At 40.2% G+C, this 22,688-nt stretch overlaps 1 protein-coding gene across 25 annotated transcripts in view; it reads right to left on the bottom strand.

Moving 5' to 3' along the window:
• Positions 1–22,688, bottom strand: part of TENM3 (teneurin transmembrane protein 3) — a 1,577,510-nt gene that overhangs the window by 238,746 nt on the left and 1,316,076 nt on the right. For all 25 annotated transcript variants that reach the window (XM_082244015.1, XM_082244035.1, XM_082244033.1 and 22 more), the window contains 2 exons: positions 3,959–4,169; positions 135–236 (listed from right to left, as the gene is read on the bottom strand). In XM_082244015.1, the coding sequence (XP_082100141.1) occupies positions 135–236; positions 3,959–4,169 (313 nt within the window). The remainder of the gene's footprint in view (positions 1–134; positions 237–3,958; positions 4,170–22,688) is intronic.

Genomic DNA, 22,688 nt, shown 5'->3' with positions numbered 1-22,688 from the left:
AGCTTATAGAACCAAAACAACAAAGGATAAAGCAAATAAATAAGTATGTCAGCTGCTTGTTGTTGAAATAGTGACGGCATGTGTTCCAGCATCTTAGCTATATTTGTTTAACAAAAGAAAAGCAATTTGTGTACCTCTTGAACAATCGGGGCCTAGAAATCCAGGGAAACAATGACAAGTTCCTGAAACACACTCGCCGTTTCCATGGCAATTCCGGGGACATTCCACGACGGAATCTGTAAATAACAGATTTGGTGAGACTATTTATACAAGTCTGTAAACGGAAGACCTGCTGAGTTGTTACAATACACATTTCTATTTTTCTTTCATTCCTTACAAAGCTGTCAGGCCTTCTGATCGGCCAGCTATTCCAGAAGTTGCTTAATAATTTGAATAAAGGCCAATATTGACTACTTCCTGTAATTGCTGCCTGCGATAGGACAGGATTAGAAGTTTCAATTTGCTATGACAAGAATGTCCTGAGTGCATAATATTTTTAATGCCATTTGACTAATTCAAAATGACATGCCTGCTCACCATCTTTGCAGATAGTTATACAGTAATTAGATCAGACATAAATCCACGTCAGTCATTTCATTCAGTAGGCAATACACTTTGACCCCACACTCAATATGATACAAAGCAGGAGAGAAAGCTAAAAAATGATTTTTGAAATGTTACAGAACAGTGTGAACTGGGCTGCCTCACTTTACCTTACAATTGCTAATTTCACTCAGCAAGTCAAATTATTGTCATATTATTGTTCACTGCATTTTTCCATTATGAGAAAGCAAAGCCATGGCCTAGGAAAAATTCATATCAACTATGATGCTAGACTGACTTTATATAGATTGTTGCTGATGTTATTGATTTTGTATGTAATAATGTAATTTCTTTTCTAATGCATATAAGATTTTGAAATGGCCAGTGGTGTGTACTTCTATGGGTGCTGCTGCTACCCTATCAGGACCATCAAGAGACTAATGCCTCGTACACACACAACGATTATCGGCCGACCGATCGTCCGACTTTTGTCCAGAGTGGTGTTTTGTTGGTTGGAATGTGCCTAGACTGCACACGAATTTTCTCGCCCAACAAAAATCTACTTCAGAAGTGATGTCATGTGCTGGTTTACTTTCTGTGTGTTTTCTCTTCTCTGAGCATGCCCAATCTTGCTCATCAGATTTTTGTCTGCCGAAATCTGTGCTGACTGACGGAAATTCGGCCGTTGTGTTGATGGCCAACAAAAATTTTATAGCCTGCACACTAGATTTTTTCGGCCGAAAAGTCGGAGTCGGTTGTCGGAAGCATCATACTAACAAGCCGAAAATTGGCCGATTGGACGTTGGCCGAAAATTCGCGGCCAATTATCGACGCGTGTGTATGGGGCTTAAGCCAAAGTTAGTAAGGTTGGAAACATCTAATAGGAGTGAGGTAACTGCATGCAAAAACATGTTTTTGCAAATTTTAGTGCCAAAAAAATTCCTCTCCTCACATTGAACTGCTTTTCTCCCCTTGTCCTGCCCAAGAAACAAATTCCTGAAGATTGACACACAAGCAAAAACTCTTGTCTGTTGCCTGTAATACTGTAATAATCACCCATAATTTGCTCTACGTATGCTCTGCTCAGGTTCAAATACAGTCTAATAATGGTTTTGTGAGATAGTAGTAAAGCTGGGAGGTCAGTCAGAAACATAACAACATCTGGGAGTATGAAAAAACAAAAGACAGGGTACATAAACGTAAGAAGTCATGATGCAAGCACCTCAGAGGTGGGAATTTTGGCATTGTCATTCATCAGAGACCTTAATTCTGTTGAGCTGCAAGATAACCCAAGTAACAACAGAAAATGGCCATGTAGTAACCAAAATCAGCAACTTCAGGGACAGACAAAAAAGGAGAAGTGCAAAGATAGGGAACACAAAGTGTGACTACGAGAGAGAAGGTAAAAAGGCCAGAAAGCTAGAGAACAAGACTTGTAGAGACAGGCAGCACATTTGGTTGGAATAGCAAAGCAAAGCTACTCTGAGCACAACAAAATGGTAAACACATGTTGGATGCAAAGGGTGTGAGGTAGCACTGCATAAGATTAATAGATAGTAGAGTTGGGCGAGTAGTTCAGGAGAGCAAAGGTTTGGCCCAAACATAGCCTGTTCACCGTTCGGCGAAACACCCCCGAATATGTGGGGCGCTCGGCGGATGTTTGCCTGCCGAGCACCCGACAATGCACTGCGTGCTGCACAGTGCATTCTAAGCCAGTAAATACAGTAAATAACAGTAAATAATTGTTCTTAAATAGTTAAGGAGTGGGCCAGGAAGCGTCCTTAACAAGTTAGTTAACAGGCTTCCCACTGACGGCTGAATAAGAAAAAAAAAACATTGCCGGCAATAGAAAAATGTTTAGCAAAAACTGAGTGGGAGTCCCCCCCAAAATCCATACCAGACCCTTAACCGAGCATGCAGCCAGGCAGGCCAGGAAGGGGGGGGGACAAGTAAGTTCCCCCTCCTGAACCATTCTAGGCCAGACCGCATGAGTGGGTGCTTTGGGGCAGAGGGGCTCTGCCCCCACCCCAAAGCTCCATGTTTTTGATGGGGACAAAGGCATCTTCCCCACAACCCTAGACAGTGGTTGTGGGGGTCTGTGGGCAGGGGGCTTATCAGAATCTGGTGGCACCACTCCCTTGTGACGTCATTTTTTTAGTGAACGGGTAGGGGTACTATGTACCCCATACTCACTCACATGCATGCTCGGAGATAAGGGTTTAGTAAAGATTTTGGGGGGGACCCCACACCGTTTTTTTTTTTTTTTGTATTGCCAGCAATTTAAATGCCATTTTTTTTTCTTTATAAATTTCAGTTATTCTGTAGCAGGCTCTATACATGGTACAGATGACCCACTTTACAGGCAGACTAAGGGGACCCCCAGGCACTATATTTAAATGATTTTTACATTTTGATTGTTTCACTTTAAGCATCATTAAAATCACTGCTCCTTTAAAAATGATCTTTAACCACTTACCGACCAGCCGCCATACATATACTGCTGCAGGTCAGCAGGTTCCCACAAAACGACGTACCCGTACGTCGCTTTGCGGGAGCACTCAGGGGGGGGGGTGTACGCGTGCCCATTCGCCAGAGGGGAAGCCGATCTTCAGGTCCGGTGGCCGCGATTGCCGCCAGGCACCCACGATTGCTTCCCGTAGAGAGTACCCCGGCCCCCCTACCCTTTTTATGGCCAATAACTTGCATATAAGTCTTCAAAATGGGGGCTTTTAATTTTTCATATTTGGGTCTCATAGACTTCAAAAGAGTTTGCGGCTCGAGTCCAAACTTTTTCCCTGTTAGGAAGTTCTGGTGTGCACAGAACTAAGGGGATGTTCAGCCCATCACTAATAGTGAGATTCTACAAGTTAGCAGGATAAGGCACCAGATACAATTTAACAAGGTAACTACGATAGCATCAAGAAAGGGATTGATATTGCAGATTCAAGACAGCCCTTGGTCTGACAATGATCCAGCAGAGTACACGACACAGTTGTGAGCACATAGAAAATAAAGAAATACAACAGGAGTACTCGGTACTCCAGCTGTACCAAGGAACTAAATGTTTTGCCTTGAAGCTTTGTGTCCTTCATTTAATAATACCAAGGTGCATTCACTAACGGTAGCCAGTTAGAAATCAGCCCTAAATGAAAACTGCAATGATAGAGACATATAGTCTGCCATTGCTGCAGCCTGAACGTTATGCTGATACTTAAATTTGGTATTCTGAGATAAGGACTTTTTCGGTAGATCAGCACTGGCAGTCCCCACATTAATGTCATGACAGATGTCCTCAAACATGGGACCTCTCGATGATGATCAGTACCTTTAAATATTGCTCAGTATTATTAATATAGGTATAGTGATTGCATTACACAATAACATTTGGAAATCACACTTTCTGGGTTGAACTTACCTATAACAATAGTATTAAAAGACACCGGTTCAGAGTTTTTTCCATCATTATAAAATGCAATGTGCCAGATTCCAGAGTTAAGATACTGGATGAAGCCAGCTTCATGAAGACTGACAGATCTTGGGAGACGACCCACTTTTTCAGTTTCAAGCAAGTTGCGTTTTTCTCTTGAAATTAATCTGCTGCCTTCCAAAAGTTCTACAAAATCATACTGGAATGAAAACCCATAAAGTTGTTATAAGGAATGTAATAAAATACAGTAAATCTACATCTTTTAGGCGAACATTCCTTTATGAAGGTTTCTGAACACATGTCATAGCTCTATGCAGAAGTGAACAAAGTTTAATATACACGTTTAATATACAGTAGCTGTGCTCAGACTAAGCGGATGTGGTAAAACATGCAATAAAAACTCTGACTAGAGATTTAAAATGACTGTCAGTGCCATTATTATCTCAGTATTTGGCTCAAAAGAATTTATTATGCGTTTTTAAGAAAAAGAACAATAAATATTGCCTTATATAAATGTAATAGTGGTAAACAATATATGCTGTAGAAGTGTATTTAAGCACATCGATGCTTTCCCAGGGGGATGAAGACCAAACCTTTTTTATACTTCATATCCTAAACTGACATTCTTTGGAAATAATATATTTGCATTGGTTTTGAAACACATTAAAAAGTTTCTACCCTGATATTCTACTTGTAAGATTTTAATTCCAGATAAAAGATTATTTGATCGAACCACCAAAGCTGCCCAGAAAACACTGCAGATGTACTAAAGAAGAAAGTTCAATCAATTCACCTCTAATCTGAATTTTATATCTACACCTACTGTACATTCAGCAAGCTTTTCAAAATGCTTTTAGGCGGGACTGCAACCTCTTTCTCTGACTAGCACAGAGTGTGTCACTTGCAATAGGGTAACAAATCCTCTGCATTCCAACAAATTCATATTCTTGGGCTGTCATAAAATGAAGGTGCTAGGTTCTACGGGGATTAAAGCCCATCTCTAAGCAAAACATTGATAATGCATTGGGTAGAGTAGGGAGGAGGTATTTAGGTCTGCATTATTATTTGGGAAATGTATTATTATTTCCTGAAAGTCATAAGAAAAACTCTCCAACGGGGGCACGGGCAAAATACAAATGTTTAGTAAAGAAAGGAAGGGCTAGAACAATGTTTGTTTTTCTGTCAGTGCTTTCCGGGCCTGGTGACAATCCTCCATCCCCATTTTCATGTTTTGGTGTCAAAGAAACAGAAAGAATCTTCCCAATGAGGTCAAAGAAGGAAGTAAAAACCTGGCATAAATTTTAAAGCCTTTCCTATGTTAACCAAAAGCAAAGCAGCACAGTTTTAATGCATTTTATAGAACACAACATTAGGTCAGTTACTTTCATTGTCAGAGGTTTGACAATGTGAGGATTTGGTGCTGAGGATCCAGACAAAAGACCACAAAAAAGGGGTAATTAGTGTTAAAATGATTGGAAAGGAATGCTCAGTTCCACTATATATTGGCAACATATTGTATCTATCCCAAAAGTTTGAATATAGAGAAACCCCACAATCACAATTTTTTACTTTATTATATATATACAGATATGGTTAAAACTCTGGACCAATACCCCCGGAAAAAGATCTACGGTTAAAACGTGTAGGGGTTTTGGAGTCCATATATCATGCTGTACATCAAGTGACTGGTCAAATCTCATGTGATTGTGTGATTGTTTGTATTTTTATTCTTACACCAATATGTTGATTCTATGATACTTTGTAGCATATAGATTTTTTTATCTTGTATCAATAAAATTTTATATTTCTTTATATATACGATTGAATCTGTATTTCCCAATACATTTTCCTGGTATCACAACGTCCCTTTCCCTATTGTTTATCCCGTTTGTGACTTTCTATAGTGTTAAGATGATTAATACAAGCTAAAATATTGGGTAAGGGGGTTACAAGTAAGGTGCTCACTTTTGGAGTTATGTATTAGGACTATGTCATACTAGCAATCATGTTGCCAGCAATACCTTACCGGTGATAGGACCACCAAGAGACCACTCTACAGCTAGCTAGTTATTAGCTGGACCAAAGGCACAACACCATGTTGTAAGCAAGTTTAGCAGGTTTACAGCCAATGACAGAGAAAAACACAATTAGGGAAAATATTAGTTGAGACCACACTGATTCTACATCTGGTGAGGAATTGGCAGTAGCAGAATCAATGGTAGTGTTATATGGCCATTGGGAGGCATGGATAAGAGTTAAAAAGAGGATAAAAAACTGTGGAAGCTGTATCAAAAAAGTTAGCAGATGGTAAAGGATTAGTCACCAGTGTTTCCTATAGCTTTGTGTGCATTGTGTTGCACAATGCCTCGGTGTTTACGTGGTCATCTTGGTAGACAGGGTTTTGCGTTCTCATGTCAGAGCTTCCTCCCTCATGACTGGTGATTAAGAAGCAGCAACAAAGGTGCAGAAAGCACAGGTCCACAAGATAAATTAAGAATAAGCAATGGGGTCTTTGCGCTGTGGGTTCCTTTGTACGGTTTTTAGGGTTAGGTTAGGTGTTATACGTACAGGGAAGTATTAAATGTTTGATGGTTTGTGTGTAGGTCACACATTACCTACTTATTAAAGGAACAACTTTAGTATCACTTATTCTCACCATCATAAAACCACCCTGAAAACGACTGCATTAGATTCACAGGGTTGAACACAAATGTACCATGTAATGTACAGTACATATAAATCATTATTGCTTTGTTCCTCGAAAAAATATGTGTAATAGACCTATGACCCTAAAATTTCAGTGACCTATGGAAATCCTCCACAGTTTCTTTCACTCTGCTGAAAAGAAAGATATCTTGGATCATGACTCAAGAAAAACTGGCTAGTAGTCTCTTGAATACTTCCCAGAAGTTTGAGATTACATGGGAACCTTGGGCGAAGTACACAAATACTTCCCTGATCTTTTAATCATCTCTCTTGCTTCTCTGTTGTTTTGTGAGACCTCCAGGGCATATGTAGCCTCCTTTGTTCTTCCTTTCTTCCCTCCTTCTTCTTCTTTGGCTTCTCTTTTGCTTCTTTTCTCTCCTCTTGTTTCCTGTTCTCCTCACCGCTCACATGAGTTCTTATACATCTTCATCCAGATTGCTTTTAGGGGTTTCCTTTGGGTTCAGTTATCTTTCAGTTCAGGGCTCGTTAGGGGTATACCCAATACTGATGTTCTCCACTCCATTTAGGTGAAAGCAGTCTGCTTTTGCATTATGCCCTTTGCCTTTGTAGTCTTATTAATTGCTCAAGCTGCTTTCCACTCATTATAAGACAGTATTATTTTGCTTAGGCTCCTTGGATACCTGTTGAATAATTTGCGCTGTGGGGCTTCTTCCAGTTCCCTTGGTAACAGCTTCTGATCCCATTGGGGTTGCCTCGGGACTGGGCGAATCTCCCCCCAAGTTTTGGTTCTTTATCTAGGCCGGTTGCCTCCTCTTCCTTGGAGCCTTGGTACCTGTAATGCCTTGTTTTACTGAAGATGTTATTTTACCATGTAATGCTTTGTTAAGCGGTGCACAAAGTTTGTTACCCCCTTTACAAAAAGCGAAATGTTTCGTTTTGCAATTGTTACCTGTATTGATATCTTAATAAAAATCTTTGAAAGAGAAAATTTCAGTGACCTGAGCTCCAGTTTCTGGAACCTCCAAACAATTCCAAGATTTAGCAGGCTGTTTAATACTGATATGAAATAAAATCCACTTATTAAAATCTCCAGAAAACTGTGGATTGATTATCTTTAGAAATATAAAAGAATTTGTTTACCTTTCACCAACATTAAAGCTCAAACTATGCATTTGTAAGACACTGGAATGTCCTTGTCAGGAAAAGAAAAATCCAGTTTTTCATAATAAGTAACTTCCCTGCACTGACCCCTCCACTCTCCAAGGTTTATTTCTTGGAGGAAAGGAATAATAAAAATGAGTGCGAGTTTGTAATTGACAAGGACAACTGGCTGAAGTCTGTGTCTGCTAATGTTTCTTGCACGTTTTAATATGGGATTGTCTATGTGCAAAGTGCCCTGTCCCTCACCCTTGTCTTTCTCTGCTGGCTTCATAAAAAAAGGGCAGAGTACATGCATTCTTTTCTAAATGAATTTAGATTTAACGTGCATTCATCTTTTTGAAAAAAAAGAAAAACAAAATGCGAAGACTTCGCTGTTAATTAGCCAAGGTGGCTTCAGACTCATCCCACCTGCTGAATCTATTTGGTTTGAAAAAAATTAACTATCATTTGTAACTTTCTCCACTGTGAGTGTATGCAGGAAAGGTAAATGGTATAAATATAAATACAGTGGAGACCCGGCAGCACAAAAAAATCACTAATAACTAGATGGAACCCATGGCTTGCAAACAAGCAACTCAGAGGAGAGCTGAAGCTCCCCTAGAACTGCTGGAGATTCATTAGCCTGTCTGGGTGTTTAGCCCTTCAGCTTTTCCATAGGATAGCTCCATGGCAAAATTTGCTGCAGAGAACAGCAGCAGGGCACATCCCAATACCAGCATTAGTCTTTCCCAATAATCTTTCTAACAGTTAAGTGCCGGAAGGCTTACACTCAGCTGGAACCGGTAATGGTTTGTGGTGGGAGAAAAAGAGGAGAAAGAATTAGTTCATAGGGAGCATTTATTTTTTGGATGAATTTGTAAGAAAATATGCAAGTGGTGTTGCCTTTGACTGGAACAAAGTAAGATTTATAGAGCACATTTAATCCATACATCTTGGCTTTAGTTCGATAAAGGTACCTACAGACACTATTCATTGATGTAGCAGCAATGTCCTTGTGATTCCCAGCTTTAGATTCATAAAAACATTGCGCTTCCCAGACTGCTGGCTGCTGTTCTGCAATTAACCACCCAAGCGTTGATCACATGTAAGCGTTGATACTTACAACGTAAGTATAGATTATTAAGTTATGTGACATATTTATATCATTATCTAAATCAAATTAGCCACCTAAACCACAAATTCAAATAATAACTTTATTTTTTTGCACACAGAGAACAAATGGGTCAGATTCACTCAAGATTTGCCAACAAATGATTCCCATTTTTCAGCACTTTTCTAATTTAACCCTTCAGAACGATTGTCAAACATAAAGATTCACTTTTGTTTTCATGTTAAAGGTCATTTTCCATAACACTTGTAGTATTTATTGTCTTCAGTTATTGTTCACCACTGTGAGCGGGCAAATCCAATCATTTCTTATACATATCTAATACATACTGGGGCTGATTAAGGCCCCTTTTACAGGGGCTTTCCGATCAGGTCAGCCTGTCAGTTTTTTCAGGCGGATCGGATAGAATGCTCCATGTACCTCTATAGAGCAGCGGATGTCAGCGGGAACATCTCCGCTGACACCCGCTGCTATCTGATCCAATCCTGTCTGTAGAATCCAGATGGATGGAAACCAAAATTTTGGAGGATTGGATCGGATGAAAATGGACAGGCGGTTCGTTTTCATCTGCTCTCCCATAGAGGAGAGGGGGGATCTGACAGGTCTGTCTCTGCAAAGATAGCGGAGACGGAGCTGTCATCCACCTGCTCAGCGGGGATCAGCGGATTGATACCCGCTGAGAAAAACGGAGTCCGCCTGGCGGAAAGGACCCCTACTCAAACTAGAGAGTGCAAAAGCTGTGCATGGCAGTTTCAATCAGTTTCCAAATTCAGCTTGTTCAATTAAGCTTTGACAAACAAACTTGGAAGATGATTGGTTTCTATGCAGAGCTGCACCAGATTTTGCATTCTCCAGTTTTAGTAAATCAACCCCACTGTGCTCTTTAGTGTACATTTACTGCATATTATCCACAACTTCACTGAAGATTGACCTGACGCCTTAATTTGAATATCTGACATTTATGTCTTCTGCATTATTTGGATTTTTTGTTTTTTTAGATATTCCTGCACCACCTGCCTTCCAAATTCTTCCCACACTGTGGGAGTTCTTCAGCCTCAAAACTCACAATTCTGTGCTATTAAGAATCACACGCATCCTTCTGTCTTGGAGTAAATAATTTTATGCATTCAATACATCAATCTTTAGGCTGGGTTCACACTATTGCGATTCGCGAATCCAGTGCGGGTGAAGCGTTGCAGAAGTCAATATAAAAGTAAGGATACCCCCAGATCGCAGTGCAAGCTATGAAATGGTGCAGGAATCAAATCGTATGGGTGTGAACACCCATGCGATCCGATTCCAGTGCAGACCAAAAAAGGGTTCTGCTCCATTTTTGTCCGAATGCAATGCAAATTCAGCCATACAATCTGTATGGCTCAACTTGCATCGCACAGACATCGCAATTGAACTGCACAGCAATGCGAATCACATGCGATGTCTGACATTGCAATAGTGTGAACCCAGCCTTAACCTTCCTGGCGGTATGATTCTTTCGGATTTTAGGTGCTGAAAGCGGTACCATTATTTTGCATGTAATTCTTGAGAATGAGCAGCACAAACCAACTATTTACATTTTTTTTTTTTTTTTATTGTGCGTTCATCTCGGGTATGATAAAGTTTGAGACACAAAATCATAAATTATAATATAATAAAAACTATAAATAAGTTAAAGTATGTATGTATGTATACATACATATATGTATATATATATATATATATATACACGTATATACATATATATATGTTTATATGCATAAAAAGTACAGTAAAACTGCAGGAAAGGGCACTGGGGGGCAATGTAATGTGAATTTATTTTATTTTGCATTGTATCAGTGTGTTTGGTGTGTTTTACATTTGAATTTGCCGCCGGTTCCAACCCCCTGCAAACGTCACGTCGCAGGAGACGGAAGCCGGGGCACGGAGAGGATCGGGAGGAAGATCCACTGCCGCATACCGCTGAGATACATCGCTGGATCCCGGTGACAAGGTAAGAAACCTCTTTTACAGGATCCAGCGATGCTTCTGGCGGTACCCCGAGTGTGGCTCGGGGTTACTGCTTTTGGCTCTGAAATTTAACCCCGAGCCACGCTCGGGAATACCGCTAAGAAGGTTAAAGAACATATGAAAGTACAAGGAGGATTGTATTTGGAAAATCACCTGTGCTAAAACCAAACATAAAATGTAAAACTAGGGCAGTTAGCAATTGTGAAGAATGGTGAAGGTAGATACACCTTCTAAAAAAAGGGATTTGTGTGCATCTTCATTTTGCTTTATTAGGTAACCAGATGTAAAAATTGATATCTGAGTCACCTAGGGACATGGATCATGTAGGTTTCATAGAATAGGACTATTAAATACAAGGTCAGCAAGCTGTAGATATAGAATTAAGAATCATTTACAGACTGCAACTGTTCCTGCTTGCCGGAGGTCTCATTTAAAACAAAGCTCACCTATATCCTTTATAATTAGAACATGGACTAGCCTGTTCCTTACATAAAATAGGTCAAGAGCCACCGATGTAGCATCAGACCTCTGTCTAATACAAAGCACAAGATTCGGAATAATTTTTAAGCTATTTAACATTTTAGCAAATCGTGCTCCATCTAGACTACCATAGCTATTATCTATATGTAATTTCATACTGCCAGGAAACAGTGGCTTGGCTCTGCATGCAAACACTTTCTGTCCTTTTCTAAAACTAATAATAAGAGATCCCCAAGAGCCCGCTGAAAGCACCAAGATTCAGGCCTCTGCAGCAGTGACGAGGGTTAACTGCAGTGAGACATTTTATGTCTGCATAACGGACCAATGAGGCAAATACACATTACAGTCATATTCCTGATGGATGAGAAAGGGAAACCTTTTTCTCTTTTCTTACAATACTTGTCAGGTAATGTGCAGGCTTCGCAGCACAAAGTCACTAACCATTAACTTTAAGGATCACCATCTACAGCAATAATGTACTATTCGGTTTCTGTGCCAGGTGGTTTCCATAGCCTTAGTTTCTATGTTGTGATATGGCTGCGCATTGTGTGAAATGAACTACACAGAGACTTTCAGTCTATTCCACCCAATCTTAGTGGAGAATGAAATGGAAAAGGAAACCTGGGGCTCGATCCATTTAGGCTGAGTTTTGCGGGACAAAAGTCTGCGGCTGGGAACAAAATCAAGACTGTGGTAATGCTCCATTAAGCCTGACGCTGCCACTTTGACATGAAGTGACATACCTAAAAGGCACTTACACCAAGACACTGTACAAAACAGGTCAAGTGTTTACTCGTACAATTCAGCAGAAGCGCAGCTTTCATATTGGCACTAATCTTCGGATATATTTTTGAAATGAAAAGGATCACCACAGGGCCTGGTCTTCTTCTTTCCCTTCTTTTACACTTGAAAAGGCTCAGTTCTTTTGTACAGGCCATGAATCTTGGTGCTTTCAAAAACAGTCTATTACTATGACACACTTATAAACATAAGAAAAATTGACTTCTAATGGAGATGTGTGCTTGAGGGATGCTTCCATTTCTTGGCTGTTTGGAAACCCCATATTATTTATCTTACAATTTCCATGTATAGTTTCCAATTTCAAGGTGAGGACTAGTGTTGAGCGAACACGGACTGTATTATTCGGGTCCGTACCGGATAATTGGATTTTTGTTACCCGGACACGGACCCGAAAACTTTACTGTATGTTCGGGTTTAAAATCTGTGTTCGGTAATTTTATTTCCTGTATGTAATGGAGCGGTTTTAATGGCGGGCTTTCAACAGCCAATCAACAAGCGTTTAACTGGTGTGCCATAGAAGCCATCACAGCCATGCCTACTAATGGCATGGCTGTGATTGGCCAGCTGAAGCATGTGACCCAGGTCATTATAAGCTAGAGACACAGCACGCTGTGCGTCAGTCTGCTCTAGTGTAGGGAGAGAGCACACACAACGGTGCTGGCTGCTGCTGATTAGGGACAGACAGGGAAAAAAAACATTGTGCCCGAAAAGAATGCAAGGACAGGTCGGAATGTAGGCAGGGAAAGATATTTGAGCATTTTAGGGACAGGCTGGAGAGAGTAGGCAGGGAGAGATTAGGAGACACAGGACAGAACAATCGTCCGTTAGCAATCTACATCGATTTTGCTGTGTGGGAGGTGGTGCAGTGAACAATCTTTTTGCCCTCACTTGAGCCCACTGAGGAGGAGGAGGGAGAAAAAAATATTTTTATCAGTCTGTTGTGTGCAGCATTCAGCTATATTTTACTACAGAGTGCTGTTCTAATCTGCTATTTAAAAATTAAAAATTTTAAATTGAATTTTTTTTAAGAGCACTTGCCATGCTCTTAACTACATTTTGCTGCCATTTGCAGCACTCTAGCCCTTTCCATTGGTTTTTTAGAGCCATTTTAGTGCCTGAAAGTTCGGATCCCCATTGACTTCAATGGGGTTCGGGGTCCGGGTAAAGTTCGGAAAAAGTCCGGGTCACGGACCCAGACTTTTTTTTCATGTTCGGCCGAACCCGCCGAACACGGACATCCAGGTGTTTCCGCTCAACTCTAGTGAGGACCATTGTCAACACAGATGCCTTTGCCATTTCAAAAGTTGCCCTGGTATTGAAGCACTGAAGTATGGTTTGATACGTTAGCCTCACATGTATCTAGTTTTCGGATATTGTTTTTAAAATCTGTGCTTGATTTTTTCTGCATCCACCATATGTTGATGCCCTGCAACATTTCATCTCAACATAATAAATATGATCTATATTTATCTATTCTACTTTTAGCACTGGGATAAATCCCCACCATAACTATCTTGTTCTTTCAACACTTACAAATGTTTTGGAAATAGAGCACCCACACAGTCCACATAAACTCAAGCAGCAGAACAAGTGTGTGCAATCAAGCTCACTTCAGACCCTGGGGACTTCTAAGTTTTATTCACTTGCAGCCCACACACATATACTTGCATCAAAACATAATTAATTGTTTTCAGTGTAATTGCTACGCTATGGAAGGAAGAAAAGGATGTGTACTATGTCAGCAATTTTTAGTAAATTGGTGGTTTTTCATTCAAGTAAACCGTCTGTTGAGGGAAAAGCTACATTTACTCATCTCCCATGAAACTTTTTTTTTCTAAATGAAACTAATTCATTACTTTCGGTGAATATAAAGGATGAATGTTCTTCATTTAATTTTGCTCTAAGCCATTAAAGTCCTTTGTTATTTCCAAACGTCTCTTTAAATAAGCATATTGATCCTTGTGTTGCAGTGAAACTGACATTTTAGCAAGTGTCACAAAAGACTCGCAGTCTAGCATTGATTGGCTTGCTATGGACAACCAGTGTCAATTATTCCCATCTGATGCATATGCAATTCCTCCAAACAAGCTATAGTAAGGCTAGAATTTTACGCAAGTATTTCTTTTCAAAGCCAAAAGGAGACTATGCTGTGACCCAAGCCAGGCAACCACAAATTAAGTATTCTCTGCTAAGGACATATTACTAAGGACTACTTAAATTAGCAAATCAGTCACATGGGATGCAAGATCCTAGTGCTGTGGAGCAGACTGCAGGAATGCTACATAATAAAAAATGAATGAACAAACTATGATAAGGTGGAATCTGGACCACGGTAAGGTTGGCCATTTTATTTTCTTTAACCATGGAGTAAAGGAAAGAAAATCACTCGATTCTCCCATCAACACAATTAGTGTTGATGGGAGAATCCCTCGCTCTGTGCTATTGTATTCTGACAGTAGGAGGTTTCCCCATCATCAGAAGACAATGACCACTGCTGCCTGCTATAACCAGTGGCAGTAATCATATCAAACAAACCTGAGGCTGGTTGTACTGATAGATAGGATAGATAGACTTTAGTACATCCAGCCTGCCCATAGATAGATCGAGATTTAGATCATCTAAGGCTGGCTTAAGTTATTTGACCAATTTCATATATATATATATATATATATATATATATATATATATATATATATATATATATAAAAATGTTTTTTAGACTGAGTTGTACTGAGGAAAGAATTCAGCTTTAGACAAGTAAATACGAAATCAGCAAGCAGATGAAGCTCCAAGTTCCTCCTCACATGCTTACGGGTCCAACCTTAAGGGCCTACACTGGTTCATTTTCCTTAACCACTTTACCTCTGCTCACATTGCTGCTACTGCAGCAATGTGGCTCGTTATCGTGCAGCGACATAGACCTACGTCGCTGGTCTCCTCCCCTTGTGGGCAGCGCTCGCGCACCGCCGGTGGCTCGCTCCCGCTGTTTTCAGTCACAGCGGGAGTCGGGCCAGGGGAGGAGCGGCGGTGATCACCGCCGTTCTTCCCCGATCGTCGGGGAATCGAGTGTGGAGATCCGCCCGCTTGTGTAAACAAAGCGGGCGGATCTCCTAAGTGACAGACAGGGTCAGATTGCAGGGTTTAGCATAGCTGAACATGCGATCTGTCCCTGTGTCACTCAGTCACCTCCCCCCACACACGTCAGTAAGCACCAGGCATACATTAACCCCTCCCTCTCCAATTAAAATTAATCCCTTCCCTGCCAGTGTCATTTTTACAGTAACAGTGCATATTTATAGCACTGATTACTGTAGTAATGTCACTGGTACCCCCAAAAATGTCAAAAATGTCAGTCAAGGGTCCGATCTGTCTGCCGCAATGTCACAGTCCCGCAAAAAAAAATTGCAGATTGCACCCATTACTCTTTAAAAAAAAAACACCAAAAATCTTTCCCTTAGTTAGTAGACGCAATAACTTTTGCGCAAACCAATCAAAATACGCTTATTGCGATTTTTTTTTACCAAAAATATGTAGCAGAAAACAAATTGGACAAAAGTGATAAAAAAATTTGATTTTTACATTTTTTTGGGGGGGGATTTCATATAAAAAAATGTGAAAAATATTGTTATTTTTTCAAAATTGTCGCTCTTTTTTTATTTATAGTGCAAAAAGTAAAAATCGCACAGGTGATCAAATACCACCAAAAGAAAGCTCTGTTTGTGGGACAAAAGGGACATAAATTTCCTTTGGGTACGGCGTTGCATGATCGCGCAATTGTCAGTTAAATTCGCACTGTGCCGAATCGCAAAAAGTGGCCTGGACGTAAGACAGCAAAATCCTCCGGTGGTAAAGTGGTTAAACATAAGAATTTTTTTGCATTAAAACACAGTTCAAGCAGAGGAAATGAAATGCTCATTGGACTTCCTCACTGGCATTCCTCTTTTTCTACATATTCTATGGGCTACGCTTAGGTGCCATTTTAGAGGCCTTTTGCATGTACAGTAACTGCCTAATCAGAGACAATGTATTCATATACAAGCAACTGGCCACACACTACCAACTGAAACTTGGGATCTAGCACCTCTCAATCTTTGAATTTTTCTCATGTGGCTGATTTATATCTATGTGATGTTGTTTGGTCTGTTTATTAAAGGAAAACTATAGGAGCTCACTCCCATTCACACATGTATGTTAACACATAACTGGGACAAACACACATAGGTATTGATGGGACCCAATAGACCATTGTTTACAAAGCTGATCAGGTAAAGCTATACACAAAGGTTCAATTGTGTGTCTTCTGAGGCCATCTAGAGTCTGTGTGACTGATCTGCTTGTGTTGAAGACTTAAGCTACTGTAAGTCAAGGAACCCAATCTCAGCAAAATTCTGTTCTCAATCTCAATCATTAAAAAAAAAACGGACTCAATTCTCCCATCCACGCGCTCAGTGTGGATGGGGAAAACCTTCCTGCTGAACCACTGTATTCTGACAATGGGGAGACTTCCCCATTGTGATTATACACGATCAGTGTTGCAGGCTATAGTCAGCAGTGCTGATCGAGCGGGGAAAATCTGACAGGGCGATTTTACAGAATTTGATTGGTAGAAAACATAAAAAGTGAAATAATGGATTGCTTCTTTTCTGTTTACCTTTGAATGGGCAGAACGTAATTATACACTGTTAAAACCAATTTACAAATATCATTAATGATAATAAAAAAAAATAGAAAAATTGCATAGAACAACTATATTAATAATAGGTAAATTGTTCACGTGCATATTTCTCTTATAAAAGTGAAATATCAGTTTCCAACTTTTTATCAGTAGGCCCCACAATCTATCTTCTGATCTAGCTGTCAGACAAAACCATTACTATAATTTAACAATAAAATGGGACAGAGACTGGTGACAGATGACAATGCTAAGAAACAAGAACAGGTACCATTTGAAAATATCTTTCCTTGACGCACGCATATAATCAGCTGTCATGTATTTATTTTGATTTGTAATTCAGTATTGCTGTCACAGGGAAAAAATCTCCTAATAGTTGTTAATATCATAGATCTGCCAGATCTGCAAAGTGACAACTCAGTAAGCAGACTATAGGAAACACTATATGTGTGCTGCTATCCAGATTCTGAAAAATCAGACAATTTTACAATGTCTATCAAATAAATAAAAGGTCCAATCTGAATTTTTAATATTGTCTTTTCCTTAAATGTTTTTCGAGAAAGGCAAAATGGTTCCCACTACTAACTACCAGTGACAAAAAAAAAATCAACATTATCACTCTTCTACGATATTGATCTATCTATCTATATGGCAATAACAGATATATATATATTTTTTTTATATATATTTTCCTGAAGTAATTTCCCTTTAGTGGCATACTGGGTGGTGACAGATTTAAAACATGTTTAATTAAGTCTATGTTATCTATTAATAGGAAACGTAAACTGACCACTGGTTACCATTGTTCTTCTGGGGCATGTAGATAGCAATCTAATGTGCCAACCTATTAACAAGTATACCAGCCAACAATTATGTAAACAAGTAAAAGCTCAAAATAGTTACTTCTTGATAATTAAAGTAGACTGCAAAAAAAAAATACAAGGTCCATTTATTATGTAGACCCCACCCGACTATAGCAATAAAACAAAGGAAGGAACAGGAACACGTTTGGAAAGAAGAAGCAAGTTGAACAATTATCATGCTTTTATTTCTATGTTCTTTATTAAAGTATAACTACCGTATTTATTCGAGTATAACGCGCAAATTTTTCTACCAAAAAAATAAATCAAAGTTTGGGTGCGCGTTATAAACGAGGGCTGGGGTGGGGTGGCAGTGGCGGCCGGGCCATTGAGGGCGCAGGCGAATTGTGAGTTCGCACTGCGCCTTTTCCGGGCTGCAGCCGCTCACTGTACGCGAGGGCGAAGAAAAAAAAAACGTCCCCTCGTCGCGTACAGTGGGCGGCCCGAACTGGGGGTGAGAATTCTTATTATCTGCTGTATGGTCGCCGCTTCATTACCTCGCCTCGCCCACACGTTACGGTAAGCATTGCTTTTGTACAATTCAGTGTTTTGCGTACCGTAATTCAGTGTTCTTCATATTTTAATTGATATACTGGTACCCGTTAGATGGCAACTCAGGGTATCAATAGAAAACGTTCTGCATATGATACTTTATTCAAGCTCAAAGTTGTTGATCATGCTGAAATTCACGGAAATCGAGCAGCTAGCCGAGAATTCACTGTACCAGTGAAAAACAAAATTTTATACCGATTTTTAATCGAAAATTAGGGGTGCGCGTTATACACGTGTGCGCGTTATACTCGAATAAATACGGTAAAAGCAAAAAATTTTTGGGTTTTGGATAGAGTGGAGAGAAATAATTTTTTTATATTGCAGTCGGTTTCCCCATTAAGAAGGTTCCCCCTCTTTATTTGTCTTGTTTACCATTATCATTAACCACTTTAGCCTTGGAGGATTTGGCTGCTCAAAGACCAGGGCAATTTTGCGATTCGGCACTGCATGATTTTAACGGACAATTGCGCGGTCGTGCGATGCTGTACCCAAATTAAATTGACGTCCTTTTTTTTCCCACAAACAGAGCTTTCTTGTGGTGGTATTTGATCACCTGTGCAAATTTTTATTTTTTGCGCTATAAACAAAAAAAGAGCGACAATTTTGACATATGAAAAAAAAAATCTAAAAATCAAAATTTTTTAACATTTTAGGCCAATTTGTTTTCTGCTACATATTTTTGGTGAAAAAAATCGCAATAAGCGTATTTTGAATGGTTTGCGCAAAAGTTATTGCGTTTACTAACTACGGGAAAGATTTATGTCATTTTTATTGTTTTTTTTTTTTAACTAGTAATGGCGGCGCTCTGCGATTTTTTTTTAACATGTCGGCCGTCCTGACGCTGAGTGGGCGGCACTGCGGGGGCTTCGTTTTAAGGTAAGTATTTCATAATGAGCTAGTATGCGATGCATACTAGCTCATTATACCTTTGTCTTTACAGGTTTTTTTTTTTTTCTCATTGTTTTGCCAAGGGTTTACTTCCTCTTTAAGCTTGTGTGCATTACAAAACCAACTTGTCTTACCGGAGAAATCTTCCTGTCACCATAAGGCAAACATGTTGAAAATCCTGAAAACCTTGCACGCTTGACGTGTACACAAGTGGCTCAGCAAATTTCACTGCTTTAGCAATTTATTTCACCTTGCGTGTGAATCAGACCCTTTGTTTTGAGTGGTAATTGTAGGTTTGGTTATTATTAAAATGGCAGTTGATAGTAAATTGTATAAAAACTATAGTACATGAACACAGGCCTTTATATTAAAAGAGAAGTGCGGGAACATAAATACTCACCTCGGTGGAAGCAGCATTGATCCCATGCTGCATTTGTCCCCCGCTGCCTCAAGGCTGGCCACACATTATACAACTTTCTTGCACAAATTTTCCTTTAAATTTACCAAAACCGTATAACAGGAGGTAAATTTTAAACACATTCAATTTGTATGCAATCAGGCAGGTCCTAGCACTACGTAGAAGAAATTGAATAAGAAAATTGTATAACGTATGGCCATCGTAAGACCGAGAACTGAGCGATCAAATACCGCTGATTGCTCAGTTCATAGGTCAGCTCTGAGCATCTGTCAATCACCAGCTCTCTGCTCTGCCCTTCCAGTGCTAACTGGAGCGCCAGGCTGTGGATGGGGTGGCAGCAGGTTGTTCAGGCTCTAAGTGGCATGCTGAAATGCTTAGCCAGCTGGGTGAATTCCAACATTATTGTCAGGAACCCTCCAGAGTCTGAACCAGCTGAGTGATGTCTGCTGAAAGCAGACTTTTAACCCACTGTCGGCTGAATCTGGGTCACAGAAGTTCAGAACTCAGTGCATTTATAAGAGCTTTGGCCCTACTTCTCCTTTAAAAGGGCTTTCATTTTATTATATAATTGCAGTCCAAAATCTTTTTTTACACGGCAACATTTCGGACAATGTCTAACCTTTTATTAAGCTGGGAGCAAACTGCCAGTTTGGTTTGTACTGCTATGCTTTTGTAATAAAGTGAAAAATCTTTTAGTACCGACAAAGATCTGTGTGCACATGTACTACGGTTTTGCATGCTTGAGATTCCTCTAGCATGAGTTACCAAAGAGGGTTTGACTCTGGCATCAGGCAGTGGAAAAGGTGTGCGTTTCTGAAAGGGATTGTAAAGGCAGAAGGTTTTTTTATCTTAATGCAGTCTATGCATTAAGATAAAAAAAACCTTGTGTGTTGAGCAGCCCCCCTCAGCTCCCCCCCCCCCCCAATACTTACCTGAGCCAATCTTCTCCAGCAATGTTTTAGGAGTTTCTCAGCTACCTGGGACTCCACTCTTTATTGGCTGAGACAGCAGCGCAGCGTGATCAGCTCCTGCTGCTGTCAAAGTCAGTCAGCCAATCAGGAGAGAGAGGCGGCAGGTCACGGCTCTGTGTCTGACATGGAGCTGTGACTCGGCTCGGGTGCCCCATAGCACGCTGCTTGCTTTGGGGACACTCAACAGGAGGGAGGGTCCGGGAGCACCAGCCAGGGACCTGAGAAGAGGAGGTCCTGGGCCACTCTGTGCAAAACCACTGCACAGAGCAGGTAAGTAGAACATGTTTGTTATTTTTTTTTTAACAAGACTTTGCAATCAATTGAAGTACAGTATGTTTATGTTAATAATCTTTTTCTCTGTGGTATATTAACCACTTGCCGACCGCCGCAAGTACATTTACTGCGGCAGTCAGCCCCTCCTGGACAAAGTCGCTCGCCCAGGAGCCTGTAGGGGACGAACGCGCGCTGCTAGGGGCGTGCTCCCGCTCCCACTTCATTGAGGTCCCCGTGCGAGTGACCGGTGGCTCAGATGTCCGCCTGTCACTCGCGATCTCCCGCTGGAGAGGGAGAAAGGCAGGCGGCTAATGTAAACAAAGCCGTCTGTCATTCTCCCTGGTGTAACAGCAGAGATCATACGATGTGCTATGTAGGATTGTATGTCTCTGTGGTTACATCAAAAGCCACGCCCCTCTACAGTTAGAAGCACGCCTCTAGGGACACACTTAACCCCTTGATCTCTAATAAAGTTAACCCCTTCCCTGCCAGTGTCATTTTTACAGTAATAGTGCATATGTATAGCACTGATTACTGTAGTAATGTCACTGGTACTCCCAAAAGTGTCAAAAATGTTAGTCAGGGGTCCGATCTGTCCGCCGCAATGTCGCAGTCCCGCAAAAAAAAAATCACAGATCGCCGCCATTACTAGTTAAAAAAAAAACAATAAAAATGACATAAATCATAAAATCGCACAGGTGATCAAATACCACCAAAAGAAAGTTCTGTTTGTGGGAAAAAAGGACGTCAATTTCATTTGGGTACAGTGTCGCACGACCGCACAATTGTCCGTTAAAGTCACGCAGTGCCGAATCACAAAATAGGGCCTGGTCTTTGAGCAGCAAAATCCTCCGGGGCTTAAGTGGTTATATGATCCATGTAGCTATGTTTCTGTTCCTCTCTTTCCTTTCTCAGTCTAAAACTGAATGGATGGTCACTTAAAGTAGTGCTAAAGCCAAAACATGTAACTTTGTAAACTAGTAATGAAGTTTTTTTTTTTTTTTTTTTTCTCCATCTGTGTCCCATTGGGGATATTTAGCATAACGTCTTGTCCCACAGCCAAAACAAGAAGTGAGAGGGAATCCCTCAAAAGTAGTCCCTATTGGAAGATTTCCCCACAATTTCTGTTCTGATGACAACTGAAAATGTGGGATTTTCCTTAGTTTTCACTCTCAGTGATAATGGTAAACATGACAAATAAAGAGGGTAAATCGGGGGACATCTGATAGGTGTACTAATCCTTCTCCATTCTATCTGAAACAAACAAAAAAGCTCTGCCTGTTATACTTTAGCTGACATCGAGCTAACAGAAAACTGACAGCAATGCATTTAGCCTCAGACTTGAACATTTCAAACTGGGCACACATGAGGCAGAAGAAATTAATTGTAATCCTAAAGTTTTTTTTTCTTTTAAGATATAGTTTAAGAGGCTTATGGAACTTGGGATGCAAGTGGAGTTCTCATTTTTTTTAAGACATGGGATATATTAATATGAGATACAGAAAGAAACTAATATGAAAAGGAGAGGGTTAGATAGGGAGAGAGAGATTTCATTTTTTTTTTAATTCCTGAGACATCGTAATAGGGATCATGAATATGCCATGAGAGTTTTGCTGTGTAAATTGACCAGCAAATTGAACAGCTGCTGTGGCTATTTCAGTATGTACACAAGTGCAGGGTTCTCATAACATTTGTATGTACTGGAACATTGTCCTCAATACCATTTTATTCACACAGGTGCTTGAGCGAACACAAAGGGCTTTTCAAAAGTATACGATACACTAGACCTTGGATAGAACATTTCTTTGAATTGCTAGCTCTTATTAACAACCTTAAAGTGGTTCTTAAGACTGAATGTTTTTT

The sequence above is a fragment of the Pelophylax lessonae genome (genome assembly GCF_965119305.1).
Source record: "Pelophylax lessonae genome assembly, chromosome: 1".
NCBI classification, from domain to species: domain Eukaryota; kingdom Metazoa; phylum Chordata; class Amphibia; order Anura; family Ranidae; genus Pelophylax; species Pelophylax lessonae.
Note: the sequence above shows the minus strand (reverse complement) of the source record. Positions and strands in the feature narration are given on the sequence as shown.